The 17,893-nt window shown below is 38.4% G+C and overlaps 1 protein-coding gene across 1 annotated transcript; it reads right to left on the bottom strand.

The window, feature by feature from the left end:
* Window positions 1–7,557: 7,557 nt before the first annotated feature.
* Window positions 7,558–10,488, bottom strand: LOC114684393 (acidic proline-rich protein HP43A-like). Its single transcript, XM_028858956.1, has 3 exons — window positions 10,425–10,488; window positions 9,170–9,205; window positions 7,558–8,336 (listed from the first exon to the last, which is right to left on the bottom strand). The coding sequence occupies exons 1-3, from the start codon at window positions 10,486–10,488 to the stop codon at window positions 7,558–7,560; spliced, it is 879 nt and encodes a 292-aa protein (XP_028714789.1).
* Window positions 10,489–17,893: the final 7,405 nt, after the last annotated feature.

Below are 17,893 nucleotides of genomic sequence, written 5' to 3'. Positions count from 1 at the left end.
GCCATGGACTGGCCCATCCGGGGTACCACGACCATAGGAGAACCAGGGCTTTGGGTAGTCAGGAAGGCAAGGATTCGGTGAATGACAGACAAACAACACACTCAGAAGTGGTTTGAATCTACTGTAGTCCTTAAGTTTCCCATGCTGAACTTCCTCAATGGAGGGGCCCACCATCTGTCTCCTAGGAGATATGTTTTCTATCATAAATCACTTTAGTTGGGATTCCTAAAGGATACCTAGTGGGTGAGTGTTCATTCCCTAAAAGTGCCTGAACTGTTATACTTTCTTTATTAGCGTCTTGGTGTCTTAAAAAATAGCTCATTCTGTTATATTTAATTAAGATCCATGTCTAGCTTTTCCTTTCCTCTATAGTTCACAGCCCAAGCATTTATTAATTTTGGCTGTGCTTCCTAGATTAATTAGAACATTGTCAGAAAAGCAGTTATGCAGAACCCATAGTCCAGGGAGCTCATGATCTGTGAAGTACATTTTTTTTTTTTTTTTTTTAGAAGGAAGCATAATTCCTGCACTTTGTCAGGAACCTCCAGGGAGCTTAGTATCGTGGGACACATATCTCCTGTCTGCTATTATAGACATAATTGTTCATGTCACATGGACGACACTGGAGTTGGTGTGGCATTTTTTTTTTAAGATGTAGTTTTAGCAGATCATGTCTCATTGTGTGTAGGGAACGTAGGATAATTTTGAAAAGACAAGGAAATAATAGTACAACTAAAAGAAAAATAAGAATCAATATTTTAATGAATGTAATGTATTGTGTTTAATCTAGGGGATTAAAAGAGTGAACATCTGATTTAAGATCATGAGCTAAGGCATCTAAAGAGTCATTTTTTAAATGATCTTTGTTTATAGTAGTGATATTTTTTGTAAATTTTTTATGTTATGAGTGGTATTTGAATTTTTTAAGATTTTTTGTAGATGATTTTTTACTTTTTTAAACTTTGATTTGTGTTATAAGGCAGAGGAGTGACATAAATATATTTCTATGTAGCATGACATTTAGTTTTTAATCTATTTTGAATATTAGTCAAATCTTGTTTAAGATTCAGTATCATTTTTTAATATATTATTCTTTTTTTTAATTTTTTATCTATAAGGGACTGTTTTGACAAAGTTAAGGTAACATTTTTATTTAATTTATATACAAAATGTTCAGTATGGATTTTTTGTATTAAGGCGGTGGTAGTTACAGTAAAGGTGGTAATAATAGTTATTAAGGCAGATATGTCTAAAATTAATGTAGTAACAGTTTTTATAGTAGTAATAAATATAGTGATGTATAAAATTAAAGTAGTAGTAAATCTTTTAGTCTATTGAGAATATTAGTAATGTTTTGATAGTATATGTTAAATAGGCACCTCAGTTAGGTTAGGAAATCAATATTTTAGTCTTTTGTAAATAAATGAATGATAAGGGCAATGTAATTATCTCAATATTTTTTGTTGAAATTTGGGGCATAGCTGGGGACCCAAAAGGTCATCATGTTGACCAAGTCCAGGAAGAGTAGACTGTTTTATTTGTCCAGATGATGTTGGACCATCTGAGGCTAGGGGCATGTAGGCAGCTGTTTGAGTAGTTTGTAACGTTTAAGTGATTAGAAATTTGTTGGAATAAATATATATTAATGGACAGAACATGAATTTAAAAAATTTTGAAGAGGAAAAATTTTTTTAGGTGTATATTTGGAAATTTTAAGTGTATGGTTTTGGCAGACGAGAAAGGGGAGTTTTAATATTTAGAGAGAGAAGAAAAGATGTGTCTCTCAAGGAAATAGGCAGTTGGGGAAAGAAACTATAGACTGCTAGTATTTTTTTGAAGTTTGTTTTTGTTTGTAGGCATTGGTGGGTTTAGATCTCTTGAAGCCTGTAAGAACCTTTTTAAAGAGATAAAAATTTTAAATGGTATTTTGTTAGAGTAAAGTTATGAAAATTTTGGCGTCTCAATATAACAGTAGAATAGTAAGAGAGAGAAATCTGAAACATGTTTTATTTTTTTATATATTTTAAGTTATTTTTAATTATTATTTAAGTTTTTTATTTTTAGTCCTTTATAACTTGTTTTTATAAATTTTAATAATTTGTATTTGATATTTTTAATTTTTTTATATTTTTATATTTAAAATCTTTATATTTTAGATTTTATATAAATTTTATTTATATTTAAACTTTATAATTTATTTAAACTTTAAAGTTAGACTTTAAAGTTTTATATTTTAAACTATTCATTTAGACCTAAAATATTACATATTTAAACCTATATGACATGTTTAACCCTTTACATTTTTATATTTTAAACTTTTTTTTAATCAAAATATCATTTATTTAAATTTTTATCTTAACTAACAATAATTTGAAACCAATTTTTTTAAATGATGGCAAGTATTTGTAACCCATGGAACGCAAATGACCAAAACTCATGTAAATTTTTATTTATTTATTTAATCATTGTGAAAATAAAAGCATATTTTTTTTTGTATCTTGAACTAGTAATTTAACATTTTTTTTAAAAATGTAATATTAGGACAGAAAAGGGTTAATGAGAAGTTGCTGGCTGGCAGGAAAGATCTTGAAGTTATCATAGTGAAGAACTTGGCTTAGGCAGGAAGGGAGGGGGAGCAGTGGGCATAGAGTGTGTCCTTGGCTGTCAGTGTTTTTGAAAAAAGGTTTTTGTTAACTCCTCTGACTAAAGTCAGATTTTTTGTTTAGTGTTCACACAGTTTTTGTCAATTGCAGGCAGTCCCCATTGTCCTGTCCAGAGCTCGCATCTTTGCCCGCCTTAACACCACCCCCCTTCGCCCCCCCTCTCCCTGTGAGCCCCTGGCTGGCTGCAGTCCTGATATCAAGAGAGCTACAGAGGGAGGGAGGTGGCCCATGTTATGTCTCTCTCTCTTTCTCTCCAGGTAAATAAGGGAGGTTAATAGACAGAAACAAATGACATTTATATAGACAATCTAAGTATCAGTACATTATTATTTTTTAAGGGAAAATTTTAAGGATATCAATATGTATTTATCTCTTAGAGAAATTAGTTTATTTTATATTTATATTTTTTATTTTTTTATTTAGTCTCTTTTTTTTATACCCGGCGGGGGGGGAGGTTCTGTAGTGTACCCTTAGTGAGGTCCTAGTTGTGGTGACGATTAGAGGGTTGTCTCTTTTTATATGGACAATTTTTAGGGGATGCCTCCATCTTGGACCATCTCTGAAAAGAGCTGCCGCTCTGCCCTTGTCAGTCTTTTTGATTATCTTTTTAATATCTCTGTTTTTGATGAGCCAGGTATTGTTGCCTGGAGGTCCAGTCTCCAGCAGCATAGAGCATGAAAGGAACCCACAGCGTTGGCGAGTAATAGACTTTTTATCTGAGGGGGTAAAACTTAACTCTCTGAGGCCAGCTAAAAGGGATCTTAATCTCTCTTTGATTATTTGAATCTACCATATCTGGTATGACTTTGAAATGTTTTTTATAATTGGAACTTCTTCCAATGATAAGTCCCACTGTATCTTGTGGTAATTTACCCAACACTTTAGTGGAAACCGTAGTCATTCCATCCCATGAAGAGAGTATGACGTCCTTTGAACTTGTAAGATCTAGTTTTGTACTACCAGGTGTTGCTCTAGGTAAGTCATGGATAGTAAATTCTGGAGCCTCAGGGTCGAGGTCTGTTTTAGCCTCTCTTGAATTATTGGGGCTGAGAGGATGCCCCCTCTTCTAGTTTTTTGAGTTAGTGTTCTTATCACTTTTTTTTTGTTGTTGTTAAAGGAGTTTTATCTTTGTGGAACTTGGATTTGTATTTATTTTTTAGTGTGGTTTTTTTTTTTTTGACACCGTGAACATAATCTAGGAGCGATATTTTTACGGTCCTTGTTGTCTTGTTTTGTACATGTCTTTCGCATGTGGCCTGCTTGTCCATATTTGAAACAGGTGGGATTTGGAGATTGATTATTGCTGCCCCATTATGTTTTCTTTACATAAGCGATAAATCTCTGTCCTTTCATAGCTGCAGCATATGTCATACCTTGGACAACTGTTGGTGAGGCATCCATGCAAGCCTTAATATAATCCTGTAGAGTACCTGTCTTTTTATAGGTCTGATAAGATCTTGACATAGGGTTGGCATTTTCCCATGCCAACTGTTTAAGGAGCATGTCAGTCCCCTCTGAGGGGGGCATCATTCTATTAACTGCCTCTTCTAGTCTAGAGACAAAGTCTTGATAGGGCTCCTCATTGGATTGCCTTATACCTGAGAGAGCAGTTCCCTTGGTTCCAGGAAGAGGCAATTTTTTTCATGCATTGACTGTATTAAGTAAGAGTAATAGCCTCCAGGACATCTTTAGGAATGAAGGTCTGAGACTGAGGGGTGGCATAAGCTCCTGTCCCCAAAAGCATATCCATATCTGGTTTGGCTCTTCTTCTTCTTCTTCTTCTTCTTCTTCTTCTTCTTCTTCTTCTTCTTCTTCTTCTTCTTCTTCTTCTTCTTCTTCTTCTTCTTCTTCTTCTTCTAAAGGAAGCCACAGTCTCTTTAGACCTATCCTCATAATCCGTCCTCTAGAGGATATAATTCCCTGGACTCAAGGTTGCCTTTGCTGTCTGATGTCAGTCATAACGTGTAAGCCATAAACTGGCAACTATGTCCAATACCTGTATGGTATAGGGTGCTGATGGGCCAGCTGTCGTAACAGCTGCCTATAATTCTTTAAGAGTCTTAAGGGGAATAGGTTCCCAAACAGGTTCTTCCCCATCTAAGATTTCCATCACTGGGATGGTGAATGTAGTATCTCTAGTTTGTCTTGTTTTTTTCTTTTTCTTTTCTTTTTTTTTACATAGCTCCTCTAAAGCCAGAAGCAATCAGAGAGCATCTTTTAGGTTTTTGTTTTACAACCTTAATAGGAGAGAAGTGATCATGATAGTGGTCCCTATCCTCAGAGGGGCCATACTTAGCTGCCTCCTCATGTCGGTCTCAATTATCATTGTCATCATCATTCTTGACTTTCACATAACAGGCACCTTCTGATAACAGCTCCTTACTACTTGAGGAGGGCTTACTTGAACTGGTACCATATGATTTAGTCTTTGATGATATTGGCTCAGCTTCATGTACAGAAGCTATCTCCTGTGATAATCCTTCAAAATCAGTAGTCAGTTAGTAACTCTTTCATCTGCAACCACAATGGATATGCACAGGGAGGGAGTTCCCCTTCACCATTTTTCTCCTCATATTTTCTCATTTCCTTCCCCACACATTTCCAATCTGGCAGGGTAAGGGAGCCTTCCTCAGGGAACCAAGGACTCACCTTCTTTTTTTTTTTTTTTTTTTTTTTTTTCAGACATTTTCTGTGTACTTTGCACTTTCCTACTCATTGTAGCCAGCTGCTCGAACTCACAGAGATCTGCCTGCCTCTGCCTCCTGAGTGCTGGGATTAAAGGTGTGCGCCACCACCGCCCGGCTCTCACCTTCTTAATATAGGCAAAGAACTCTCCCAGTGATTGCTTCAATACTTTTAATGCCCTGCTTGCCATCATATGCTTAAACACTGACATAAACAGCCTTTCTTGTTTTGACTCATGTTGCCCTATGTTAACTCAAGATTACTTGCCCTTAACCGATGATCCTTTATCGGCGGAACTGTAGCTTCCTGGCAGGAGCCAATCCTAAACCTTGAAAGAAAGAAAAAAGGGGGAAAGAATTTCCTGTCCCGAGGGTCCCTGTTTGGGTGCCACATGCCATGAATTGGCCACCGGTGGTATCACAACCGTAGGAGAACCAGGGCTTGGGTAGTCAGGAAGGCAAGGATTTGGCGAATGACAGACAGACAACACATTCAGAAGTGGTTTGAATCTGCTGTCATTCGCCAAATCCTTGCCTTCCTGACTCCCCAAGCCCTGGTTCTCCTTCGGTCCTGATACCCCCGGTGGGCCAGTCCATGGCACTATCCTTGGCACACAGTTGGCTTTCTGGAGCCTGTTCCTGCTGGTGGAATGCCTTGCTCATCCTGATGCAGAGGAGAGGGTCTTTGTCTTGCTTCAACATAAGGTACCAGGCTTTGTTGACTACCAATGGGAGGTCTTACCCTTTTGGAGGAGTGGATGGGGGTGTGTTGAAGGGGAATCTATGGGTTGGGGGAGCAGAAGAAGGTGTGGTAGGGGAATTGTGGTTGGTATGTAAAATGGATTTTTAAGGAGAGATTATGAGATGAACACTGCTTAATAAAAAAGATTGACTTAAGCCATAAATAGAATGATACCAAATTCAGAAACTAGGCATATAATAATTTAATCTTTGGCTTTTGAAAATGCTAATTCACAGTGAAATAGGAAATTCATCTCTTAAAGGAAAGATCAGGTTTTAGCCCAATATCTGACTCCTGTATTTTATTGATCACCTTGTTAGGATCATGCTGCAAGCTCTAAAAGTTACTTAAATTACTTAAAAATTTCATTTGCTCCTAAGGCCTAGGTATACAATTTTAGAAAAAATGAAAAAGGGTAATGATAATCATGTCCCAATGACACCACTGAATTGTAGACCAGTCCAAATCAGAGGAAGAATGTGAGCTAGTTGATTCTTGAAAGCCCAAAAGAACACTAGCTGTAGGAACAAGCCCTTCCTCACATGTAAATTCTGAACTGAGAGAGTATTACTTGTGAGAAACAAAGAATACCTTTTTCAGTTACTCCTAGACAGATGTTCCGTAGTCTACTGGTCAAACAAGGCACATGACTAATTAAGGGCATTTTAAGTAGTTCAATGTGTTTATACAGTTTAATCTTGAAATCCATGTCTAACATGAAGTCTCCTGCTAACATTGCAGGCATCTGGGAAATACAGCAAAGCTGTAGGCAGAATTCCATGTATGGAAAAAAGGGGTTCTCTCAGGTGACAGTTCGCTCATTTGTAAAGGGAGAAAGAGGGCCCCTTTCTGGAAGCAACTAAAGGGAATGGTTCTATCTTCACATTACATTTGGCAGCATGCACCAGATTTCACTCACTCATACTCAGAATAAGAAACAGCGAACAGTAATTGCATGCTAAATATTTTATTAGAATATTGAAGGTAAACTCACAACATCATTGTTCCATTGAAAAGACACAATGTATGTCTTCCAATTCACCTGAAATAAATAAATAAATAAATAAATAAATAAATAAATAGACAGACAGATAGATGAGAGATAGATAGAGATAGATAGATAGATAGACAGACAGACAGACAGACAGACAGACAGATAGATAGATAGATAGATAGATAGATAGATAGATAAAGTCAACAAGAGGAAAGACACAGCATATCCTGAGATACTTCTTAGTTTTTTTGACTTTCTAATTCTGATAGAGTTAAGCCATTTGATGCAGAATGAAGGTAAATCACATCCATCATAGAATTCTTGGATATAGAGTCCATTTAAGTTTTAGATGTATATGTGATCTAATTCTTTAGGAGTAGTGTGCTGACCTGGTTCATTTGGGGACTGTATGAAGGATATGGATTCTGATTACCTTTGTCCTGCTGAGGAACATCCTGGTGATGCAGAAAATGTCTACAGGTAACTTTGCTGTTCCTCACTTTCCTGCTGGGGTGGTGCTTGCTCATTCCCAGGTTTAGGAGGGCGATTTTGCTGCTGTCCTCCCTGCTGGGGTGGGCCTTGCTGGTTTCCAGGTCTAGGAGGGCGATTTTGCTGCTGTCCTCCCTGCTGGGGTGGGCCTTGCTGGTTCTGCTGCTGACCTCCCTGCTGGGGTCCTCCCTGCTGGGGTGGGCCTTGCTGGTTTCCAGGTCTAGGAGGTTTATTCTGCTGCTGTCCTCCCTGCTGGGGTGGGCCTTGCTGGTTCTGCTGTGGTCCTCCCTGCTGGGGTGGGCCTTGCTGGTTTCCAGGTTTAGGAGGTTTATTCTGCTGCTGACCTCCCTGCTGGGGTGGGCCTTGCTGGTTCTGCTGGGGTCCTCCCTGCTGGGGTGGGCCTTGCTGGTTCTGCTGGGGTCCTCCCTGCTGGGGTGGGCCTTGCTGGTTTCCAGGTCTAGGAGGTTTATTCTGCTGGGGTCCTCCCTGCTGGGGTGGGCCTTGCTGGTTTCCAGGTTTAGGAGGTTTATTCTGCTGCTGGCCTCCCTGCTGGGGTGGGCCTTGCTGGTTTCCAGGTCTAGGAGGGTGAGGTTTCTGGTTATTGTCTCCTTGCTGTGGTGGTCCCTCTGGTGCATTTCCATCTTCTTCACTGTCATCATCATTATCACCATCATCTTCTTCAGAGGCAGAAGGTCCTGGGGGGAATTCTCCAGGAGGGGGTCTCTGGTGCTGTTGACCCTGGCCTTGGTTTTGCTGTTCTCCCTCTGTTTGGGTATAGATCAATGTAGAATGAGTTTATACTTTCTCTTTCTCTGATAACACTCTCATAAAATCATGTCCCTGATTCTCCCTGAAGATATCTTTTCACATTTATCATATGAACTTTCTTATGTCTCCACTCTTCTGACATATATTTGTTCTTAAAATTGGTGCATGAAAGATGACTTTGTGTTCTTTACAATCCTCAGAAGTGAAGAAAGGGGAAGAATTTTTAAATGTTATTATTTAGAAGTTGGCAGAGTAGAAAAATTGTGAGAGCAATGCTCTATTCTTACATATATCATGGTGTTTAGAGTCCTCTAACCATGTGGAGAACAAGAAAGAAATGTAGGATAGTGATGGAAAGATGTTCCACTGAATTTTCTTTCAGTGTTTTTGTATGTATTACTTAACTGTGCATACAGAACTGATAAAAATAAATTTTAAAAAGTGGGAGAGCATTGGATCTGTATGATTGCATATCTTATGAGCAATCATATAATTCTTGGAATCACTGGTGAAAGAAGAATTCTACAAACAATCTATAGGGCCATTGGTGATTTTAATTAGGACCCCCAATGTGTTCATCATATGAAAGTCGTTGTTTCAATCTGCGGAAGAGACAAAATGTCCCTGTTATAAAAATCTGGCTTCCTACTCTTCTATTGTACAGTCCTGCTCTAGTTCCTAGACAATGATGGAAAGTCTTCCTATATACCTCAGGGGAAGCTGTCACATACTAATTTCATAGAATAACAATATGATCATGAGATATAGAACAGAAGAGTTAAAGAATAAAGGATACATAGAATGTTAATAGAGGAAGAATCTGGTTTACCTAAGAACTGTGAAGAAGGGTTTCCATAGATGATTGCTAGAAAAGAAGCACAAAATAAATGAAAATTTACTCATGACATTTTTCAGATGCTCAATAAAGATGACTTTAAACTACAACTTCACGTCCACTCTGCAGAATTTAATCTTGGATGATGTTGCTGATAATGCTGCCAGGATGGTCTCCATGTCAGCAGCAACCATTATTGTGTTCCTCGTTAGCTGTGTCAATCCTTACTGTTCGTCTCTTTTACATTAGGGGAATTTCACGGTCATGTGTTCATGTTCTTATGTTTTCTTCATGACCTTCACTTCTTACAAAGTATATCCCTAGGCATTTAACATATGGAAAAAGAACAAAGGTTGCTTTAAAAAACCATGCATAGAACAATGAATAATGCATGTGGGTCATTACAATAGAGAAATGGGTCCAGCCAGATATCTGAGTGAGGAAAAATGTGCTTGCCTGTTGACTTGAAATCAGTTCCTGGAATCACATGGTATAAAAAGATAGCTTGCTGCTAATGGGTTGTCCTCAGGCAGGAATGTGGATAAGCATTCAAATTCTCTCTCTCTTTCTCTCTCTGTCTCTCTGTCCCTGTCTGGGTCTCACTCTGTCTCTGCTTCTTTCTCTCTCTTTGTATGTGTGTAAGTCTGCCTACTTTTCTCTTTCTCAAATCCACATTGCACACACACATATGTATTCACACACACACACACACATACACACACACACACACACACACAAACTCACACAGTAGTGCATGCACCGACATTCATAGAATTAATTTTTAAAAGAAATCTTTCCTGAAATTTCTAGCTTGTTGTAAACAGAGTTTCAAATTTATTATATTTTTATTTCTATTTCTCAAAGATATGACTGATATATATTTACTTATTTCATTTTCTCTATCCTCTGTACACCAACCCCAGCATCATTCACTATCTTCTTCTCATAACACCTTAAGTACTGATTTTCTCTCTGTCAACTCTAATATATTGCCACATATCGTCCACCACCAAAATCATCTTTTCACAAGTGCACTCATGTTATTTTGTTGCAAGAATATTTTCTTAAATTATGCTATATATAAACCTGAAACATACAAGCAAAATGATAATATACATGTCCTAATATTTGTTCCCATATTTCTTTGACTTGGTTGCATGTCATTTCCCTCTCCCCATTCCTCCCAGTCTTGAACTTCAGTGTGTTGCCCAAGTCCCATGTCTCTACTACACTCTCCCCTACTTCATACCTGCATTTGAGCTCTGAATAGAGCTCAGGGCCAATAAGGCTGCTGTGAGCAGGACCACCAGCATCTTGGAAGAGGCTCTGGAGTTGCTCCCAAGTGTGTGCTGGAGGAAGCAAGGCCACAGTCTTTATAAGAAAGGCAGAACAAAGGCACCTTTCAGGTCCTTACAGGTGACCTTCCCTGACAAAGGCAGGATAATTCACATCCCTGACTGTTTTTTGGGACTTTAGCCTAGCAGGATGCAGTGTAGAGGAGGTTATCAGTGTCTCAGTTCTATATGGTACAACATGAAATTTGGACAACAATGTTGAAGTGATACAAATCCAGATATTAGAAATGAAGTTCTCTCATCGATTAAGCTCTAGTTCTATAGGACTGTGACTCTGAACCCGTGAAACGTGATTGTTAGGAGATTTTCTTCTATGCATACTTTTGTCCATACTCTTCCTGTCACTGAGGCTAAAGATGGGTACTATTTCTGTTATTAAGTGATAAAGTCCATTCATGGCATTTTATGAATGTGCAACAACATATATAACATTTTTTCTGATTCTTTTGTTCAGTTCAGCATTAAGTTAGGACACAAAGCAGGAATGCATAGTAACTTAGACGAACAAAACTGACAGCCTGTTTGGCCCCAGAAAGACTGTCTAGAATTCCCCGAACTGGTTCAATTCAGAGAAACTATGATATATTAGAACTAGAATTCTGAATATTCTATTCTTCACATCTTTCTCTTTTAGAGAAAGGAAAGTGGCAATAGGCAGCCCATGTAACTCTAAGACCAGGTAATCCATGTGCACCCAGTTGTCCCATGATACATGAATGCTGTGGTTCTTGGTGAACATCTTCACTGTAACCTTATAAATGTTGTTTTTATAATATTGAATTAGATTATGCTTTGGTATTGTTTTCTCCATTAATTATTCTTAAGCAGTGACCTGGACTATTGATTGACTAAAAACATGAACAAAGTGGTCTGACATCACCTTCAATATGTTCATGGGAGGTCTTTCTCTGAATGATTCTGATTCTCCATGTTCTGATATGGAGTGCTTCAGTTTTTTTCTAGTCTGACCTGTTGATGATTCTAAGACTAATACCACCCACTGATGTACCTCTCAGCATTGTCTATGTGCCTTTTACTTTTCCAATGAATCCCTTGACTTACAACTCAAACTAATGTTTACTTAGTTCATTAGATTTGAATTTGGCCTTCTTTAAATTTGTGATTTGGCCTCCTTGCTTCACTTGCTAATCTTCCCCCAAGTCCTGCACATAAGGAGTACAGATGTGACCCCCAACAACAGCTTTAACCTTACTCTTCCTTAGCAGAGTTTCATCTTTTAAAACAATTGATTAGTGGATAACCAGGTGTGGTGTAACATACATTGAATCCCGGCATTTAGGGGTAGAGGCAGAAGCATCTCTGAGATTTTCAGAACGGGCAGGTCTACAAAGTGTTGTTCCAGACAGGTAGTGCTATTATACTAGGAGAACTTGATGGGAAAGACAAAAATTGTTTTGCATCTATTGAGTTGAAATGCCTCTACTTTTGATACTAATGCTCTTTTTTTTTCTTTTCTTTTTTTCCCTTTTATTTTATTTTACAATACCGTTCAGTTCTACATATCAGCCACAGATTACCTTATTCTCCCCCCTCCTGACCCCTTCCCCTACCCCACAGACTACCCCCTCATTCCCACCTCCTCCAGGGCAAAGCCACCCCTGAGGACTGAGATCGACCTGGTAGACTCAGTCCAGGCATGTCCAGTCCCCTCCTTCCAGACTGAGCCAAGCGTCCCTGCATAAGCCCCATGTTTCAAACAGCCAGGTACCACTGCCTAGATGCCTCCCAAACAGATCAAGCCAATCAACTGTCTCACTTATTCAGAGGGCCTGATCCAGTTGGGGGCCCCTCTGTCTTTAGTTCATAGTTCATGTGTTTCCATTCGTTTGGCTATTTGTCTCTGTGCTTTATCCAACCTTGGTTTCAACAATTTTCACTCATATAAACCCTCCTCTTTCTTACTAATTAGACTCCCGGAGCTCCACCTGGGGCCAAGCCATGGATCTCTGCGTCCAGATCCCTCAGTCATTGGAAGGGGGCTCTGGCACGAATATTAGGGTGTTTGGCCATTCCATCACCAGAGTAGGTCAGTTCGGGCTGTCTCTCGACCATTGCCAGCACTCTATTGTGGGAGTATCTTTGTGGATTTCTGTGGGCCTCTCTAGTACTTTGTTTCTTCCTTTTCTCATGTGGTCTTCATTTACCATGGTCTCCTATTCCTAGTTCTCCCTCTCTGTTCTTGATCCAGCTGGGATCTCCGCTCCCACAAGCTCTTTTTCCCTTGACCCTTGTCCTTCATTACTGCCACTCATGTCCAGGTTGTTCATGTCAATCTCAGCCATTTCTCCATCATTGGGTGATCCTTGTGTTCTTCTTGATGTCCTGTTTTTCAGGTAGCCTCCCTGGTGATGTGAGTAGCAGTCTAGTCATCCTTATTCCACCTCTAGTATCCTCCTATGAGTGAGCACATACCATATTTGTCTTTTTGAGTCTGGGTTACCTCTGAACCTGCTAGAAGAGAAAGTAGGTAGTAGTCTTGAATGCATTGGCATAGGAGATCACTTCCTAAATATAACACCAGTAGCACAGACACTGAGAGATACAATCAATCAATGGGACCTCTTGAAACTGAGAAGCTTTGGTAGAGCAAAGGATATAGTCAACAAGGCAAAGCAACAGCCTACAGAATGGGAAAAGATCTTCACCAACCCCACATCTGACAGAGGACTGATATCCAGAATATATAAAGAATGCAAGAAATTAGACATCAAAACCACCAATGGTCCAATTAAGAAATGGGCTATATAACTAAAGAGAGAATTCTCAACAGAGGAAATTCAAATGGCTGAAAGACATTTAAGGAAATGCTCAACATCCCTAATCATCAGGGAAATGCAAATCAAAACAACTCTCAGATACCACCTTAAGCCTGTCAGAATGGCTAAGATCAAACACACTGAAGACACTTTATGCTGGAGAGGATGTGGAACTAGGGGAACTCTCCTCCACTGCTGGTGGAAATGCAAGCTTGTACAGTCACTTTGGAAATCAATATGGCGATTTCTTAGAAAATTGGGAATCAATCTCCTCCAAGATCCAGCTATACCACTCTTGGGCATATACCCAAGAAATGCTCAATCATACCACAAGAGCACTTGCTCAGCTATATTCATATCAGCATTGTTTGTAATAGCCAAAACCTGGAAACAACCTAGATGCCCTTCAACTGAAGAATGGATAAATAAATTGTGGCACATATACACAATGGAATACTACTCAGCAGAGAAAAACAATGACGTCATGAGGTTTGCAGGCAAATGGATGGAACTAGTGCTCTTTCTTATATCACCCTATTCATTTGTTCACACGTTATAGTCACTTGAGTTTGGGAAGCACAAAACAGTAAAAGTGCATAACTGCCTTTTCAAGTCTGACACCATATCAGGCTTTCATAATTGCCTAGTGTTTCTGGGATTTTTAGAAATTTGATGAACATTTGGATGAGGTAAAGCAGATAGGGACATGTGACTGTAAATTTAGATGATCCATCATCCAGTGTGAATAATGTGCTGTGCATATCAATGTGTATGATGGTTCATTTTGAACATGTATAAAGAATATCTCAGAAAAAAATCCACCAAGAAAATGTCCTACAGATAATGTGAAATTCTGTAGTGTCACCTTGTGGCTATTTCTCCTCTTAAGTGGTAATAGTTTTGTACAGAAGGTGTAGTCTATTAGCATTTGGCATTCTTCTCTGGTTATATGAAGACCAGAGAGATTCTGACAGGATTGATGAAGTTAAATGAAGACAGGAAACAATTTTCTGTTCTGATTATGGCCCACTGTTCACTGATAGGGTAGTTTTCTAGAGTTTTCAGATACAACATTGGAAGGACTCGTTGATGTGGTCCTGACCAGGTGTGGCTGTGGTAGGCTTTGAATCAGGAAAGTGAGAGTAGGAACAGAGGAGAAAGCTAGGTATACCTGGTCATGTGTGGGCAGGTAGGGAGTTGGCTGTTCTGGCAGAACTCAGCCTTGTCCTTAGTACAGGTGTGTCCTGGAATAAAGAAGTTTGTTTTGCCAAATATCACACAGTCTGAGCCTTTTCTTAACCTTTTTCAGTGTTAGCAATGTGTGAAAGAGATTATTGTTTTATGCAAGAAAAATGTCCTTTCAGTATATTGTTTTTACCTTCTACACATGGAGATTCTTATACAATCTAAAGATTAGTCTCCTGTCTGATACAAAGGTGGGAAAGATTTTTATTTTCCTCCACTTATTGTTTCCTTTGCTCTTTGGAAAATCTTTTAATTGCATTGAGTCACCTTTGCCAATTTTGGGGAATATTTTCTACTCAGATCTGTTCAGAATGTCCTTCTTCCCCCAAAGTTCCCTGTATCATCTTGAACAGTTCCATCTGGACTTAATAAAGTACAGTTAAATTAAATGTGGATTAAATTTGGGCTGATTTCTGTTTAGGGTAGAGATATGCATCTTTTTTCATTGTTCTACATGTGGACATACTTCTTCGAATTACTCATTTATGACTGTCTTTTCTAGAATGACTGTTTTTGAGAGCGTTTCAACAATTATGTGTCACTGTAACTGTGTGGGTTCATTTCAGTCATGTAATTAATTCCATTGGTTAAGCATCTGTTTTTGTGCCTATACCATGTTGTTTTTCTTAATGTTTCCTTGTAGTAAAGTTTTGAACAGATGTACTACCATGTTTCTGCTCCCATCTAAGTGGAATTTTCTAAAAAAGAAAGAAGCCTTGTATCATCTGGTTTCAGAGACTTTCATTCAACCATAGATAAATCCAAAATATTCATAGTGTAGCTATCTGTTGAAAAAAGTTAGACATTCTTTTGCTTAAATTCTGTAAATTATAATGTAAAACCTATTTACATTAAGGATTCCACACACTGAAGTATGTGGAACTAGTTGTGCTATTTTTACAAAAACAATATATTATTTTGTTGTTGTTGCTTTTCAAGACAGGATTTATCTGTGTAGTCCTGAATCTCACTCTGTAGACTAGGCTGCCCTAGAACTCAGTTATCAGACTGACTCTGTCTCTGGAATGTGGTGATTAAAGCCATGTGCTGACATTCCTGGGCTAGCTCTAGACCTATTTTTAATTTCACAAACTAGACTTAAATATCTTTCATATTATCATAATTTTCCTGGAAGTGGGCTCTCAAGGACATCAGGTGGATGGTTATTTTTCTTTGTACATTTACTGTCCTATCAAAAGCACCACATTGTTCATGTCAATCATCGAACATATTTTATAACTCAAAGAAAAATCTAAGACTTTGCATCCTTGTATTTATTTCCATCTCCACATATTCTTATCCTATTTGTTATTTTAAGTTCACTTATTATCTTCTCACAAGATGTAAAAATTGCATTCTGTCTTTCTTATAGATATGCATGCAGCTTGCCAATTCTATAGTATCTCCTTTTTTGTTCTCTTTTACACTTGCAAAATGATCATGATGAAAATCCTGGGAGACAATTGTTTGCTTTTCAACATGTTCAAAATGTGGAGCCTCATTCTCAGTCTTTGCTGTGTTCCTGATGCTTTCCACATTATAGGGATGAACCATCATAGGTAGCTGTAATCTAACCTTTACAAGCTTTGTTTCATTATTTTCCAAATTTCAATACTTGGCCACAAGGCATTGTGTATACTACAAGAAATCATTTTGATATTGTAAATCTTGCTATATCTTGTCCTGGCTTCCATTTTGTTTTTCTTAGTACTTACTTGATCATTCTTATTAAAAGCATGAACTAGTTTTTTCATGATTACTTGTGAAATCGCTCAGGTCAGAGTGGTTTGTGTGTGTGTGTGTATGTGTGTGTGTGTGTGTGTGTGTGTGTGTGTGTATGTGTGTATTTGTTTGTCTACATAAAGTTTGAAAGGGATTTGATTGATAGTTAATCACTGAGTATCATATGATTCTGCATCTAAACACAGAACACTAGTTCAGTGTGTGTCTTGTGTCCTAATGTATGCATGTATGAGTTTGCATACTGATCCTCTGTGAACAAGTCCTGAGACTATTATATGAAACCCAATTGAATAATATGCCATTTATAGATAATATGAAACAGCAGAGATACAATGGCTGGTGGCTTTTTTCCACAATCATCATGGTTGCATTATTAAAAGCAGAATCACTTGCAAATTTTCTGTGGTTACATAAGATCAGAACATTCTTGTTCCATGGGTGTTTTTGGAAGGCAAAGATCAGTTTTATGCATTTGTTATGCTCCTGTATTCATTGTAGGAGCTCCTGGACCCATTGACCAGTTTAAGACTTTAAGGAAAGAAAGTCAAGACAGAGATAAGGAGAACAGGGATAGCTAGGTAGACTTGTTCATGTGTGTGTACTCTGGAACAGGTAGTTCTAGGGGAAGGCTGTCTTGTACTTGACTTGGTGGGTCCTAGAACAGAACAGCAGATCCTATGAAATGCTGAAAACATTTTGCCCTTTTCTCCCACCTCTTTAGTGTTGGCAATGGGTGAAACAGACCATTCTTTTACCCCCCCCCCTTAAAAGGTCACCTATGAACTCATGACCCATAGTCAAAACAAGTTATGGAACTGCTCACCAGGAAGACATTCAGTAAAGGTTATGTTAAATGATGGGCAGCATGCCCCAGGCACTTAGTGACCTGTAGGCTGTTAGAGCCCTTAACTAATCCATGCCAGGAATGGGTGCCTTGGATTTAATAGCCCAATAAATCCACAAGTTCTTCCTTCTATCTCCCATGAATTCATATTCATTTACTGAGCTTCCACAACAACCATATACAGATCAATAGATTAAATGAGAGATGTATCGTTTCATAGATTAATGTGCCAGCAGGTATAATTTCTTAAGAGTTCTCTTTTTTTGTTTCCAGAAGAAAACTTTTAAGTTACTTTGCCATATAATATCCCTTCTGCTCATGTATTTCTGATATCATTTTGTCAGCATAGTCTTAGAAGCATCTATGTTCAAAATACCTTCTTTTGACCCTTAAAGCCCCAGTTGACAATGTCCAAACAGTAATACTCTGAGGTAATGAGAATTAGAAATTTCATATATAATTTAGGTCTGGGGAGGTAGGGTGAGGGAATTCTAACTCTTAGAACCTAATAGTAATTCCTCTGAAATGACAGCCAATTTGTCAACATTTCAACATTAGAACTACTTTCATTTTTCATGATCTTGTAACACTGCCTTTGGGGTGTGCTGGGAGGGATGGCTTAGAGGCTAAGAGCATATCCTGTTCTTTTAGCAGTGCTGAGCTACCTTCCAAGCATCCACATTGAGTGGCTTACAGCCACCCATATCTCAGGTCCAGGAGAATTAATGTCATCTTCTGGCCTTCTCAGATACCT

This window comes from Peromyscus leucopus, unplaced genomic scaffold, assembly GCF_004664715.2.
Source record: "Peromyscus leucopus breed LL Stock unplaced genomic scaffold, UCI_PerLeu_2.1 scaffold_1037, whole genome shotgun sequence".
NCBI classification, from domain to species: domain Eukaryota; kingdom Metazoa; phylum Chordata; class Mammalia; order Rodentia; family Cricetidae; genus Peromyscus; species Peromyscus leucopus.
The sequence above is the reverse complement of the archived record's forward strand: the minus strand, read 5'-3'. Positions and strand labels throughout refer to the sequence as shown.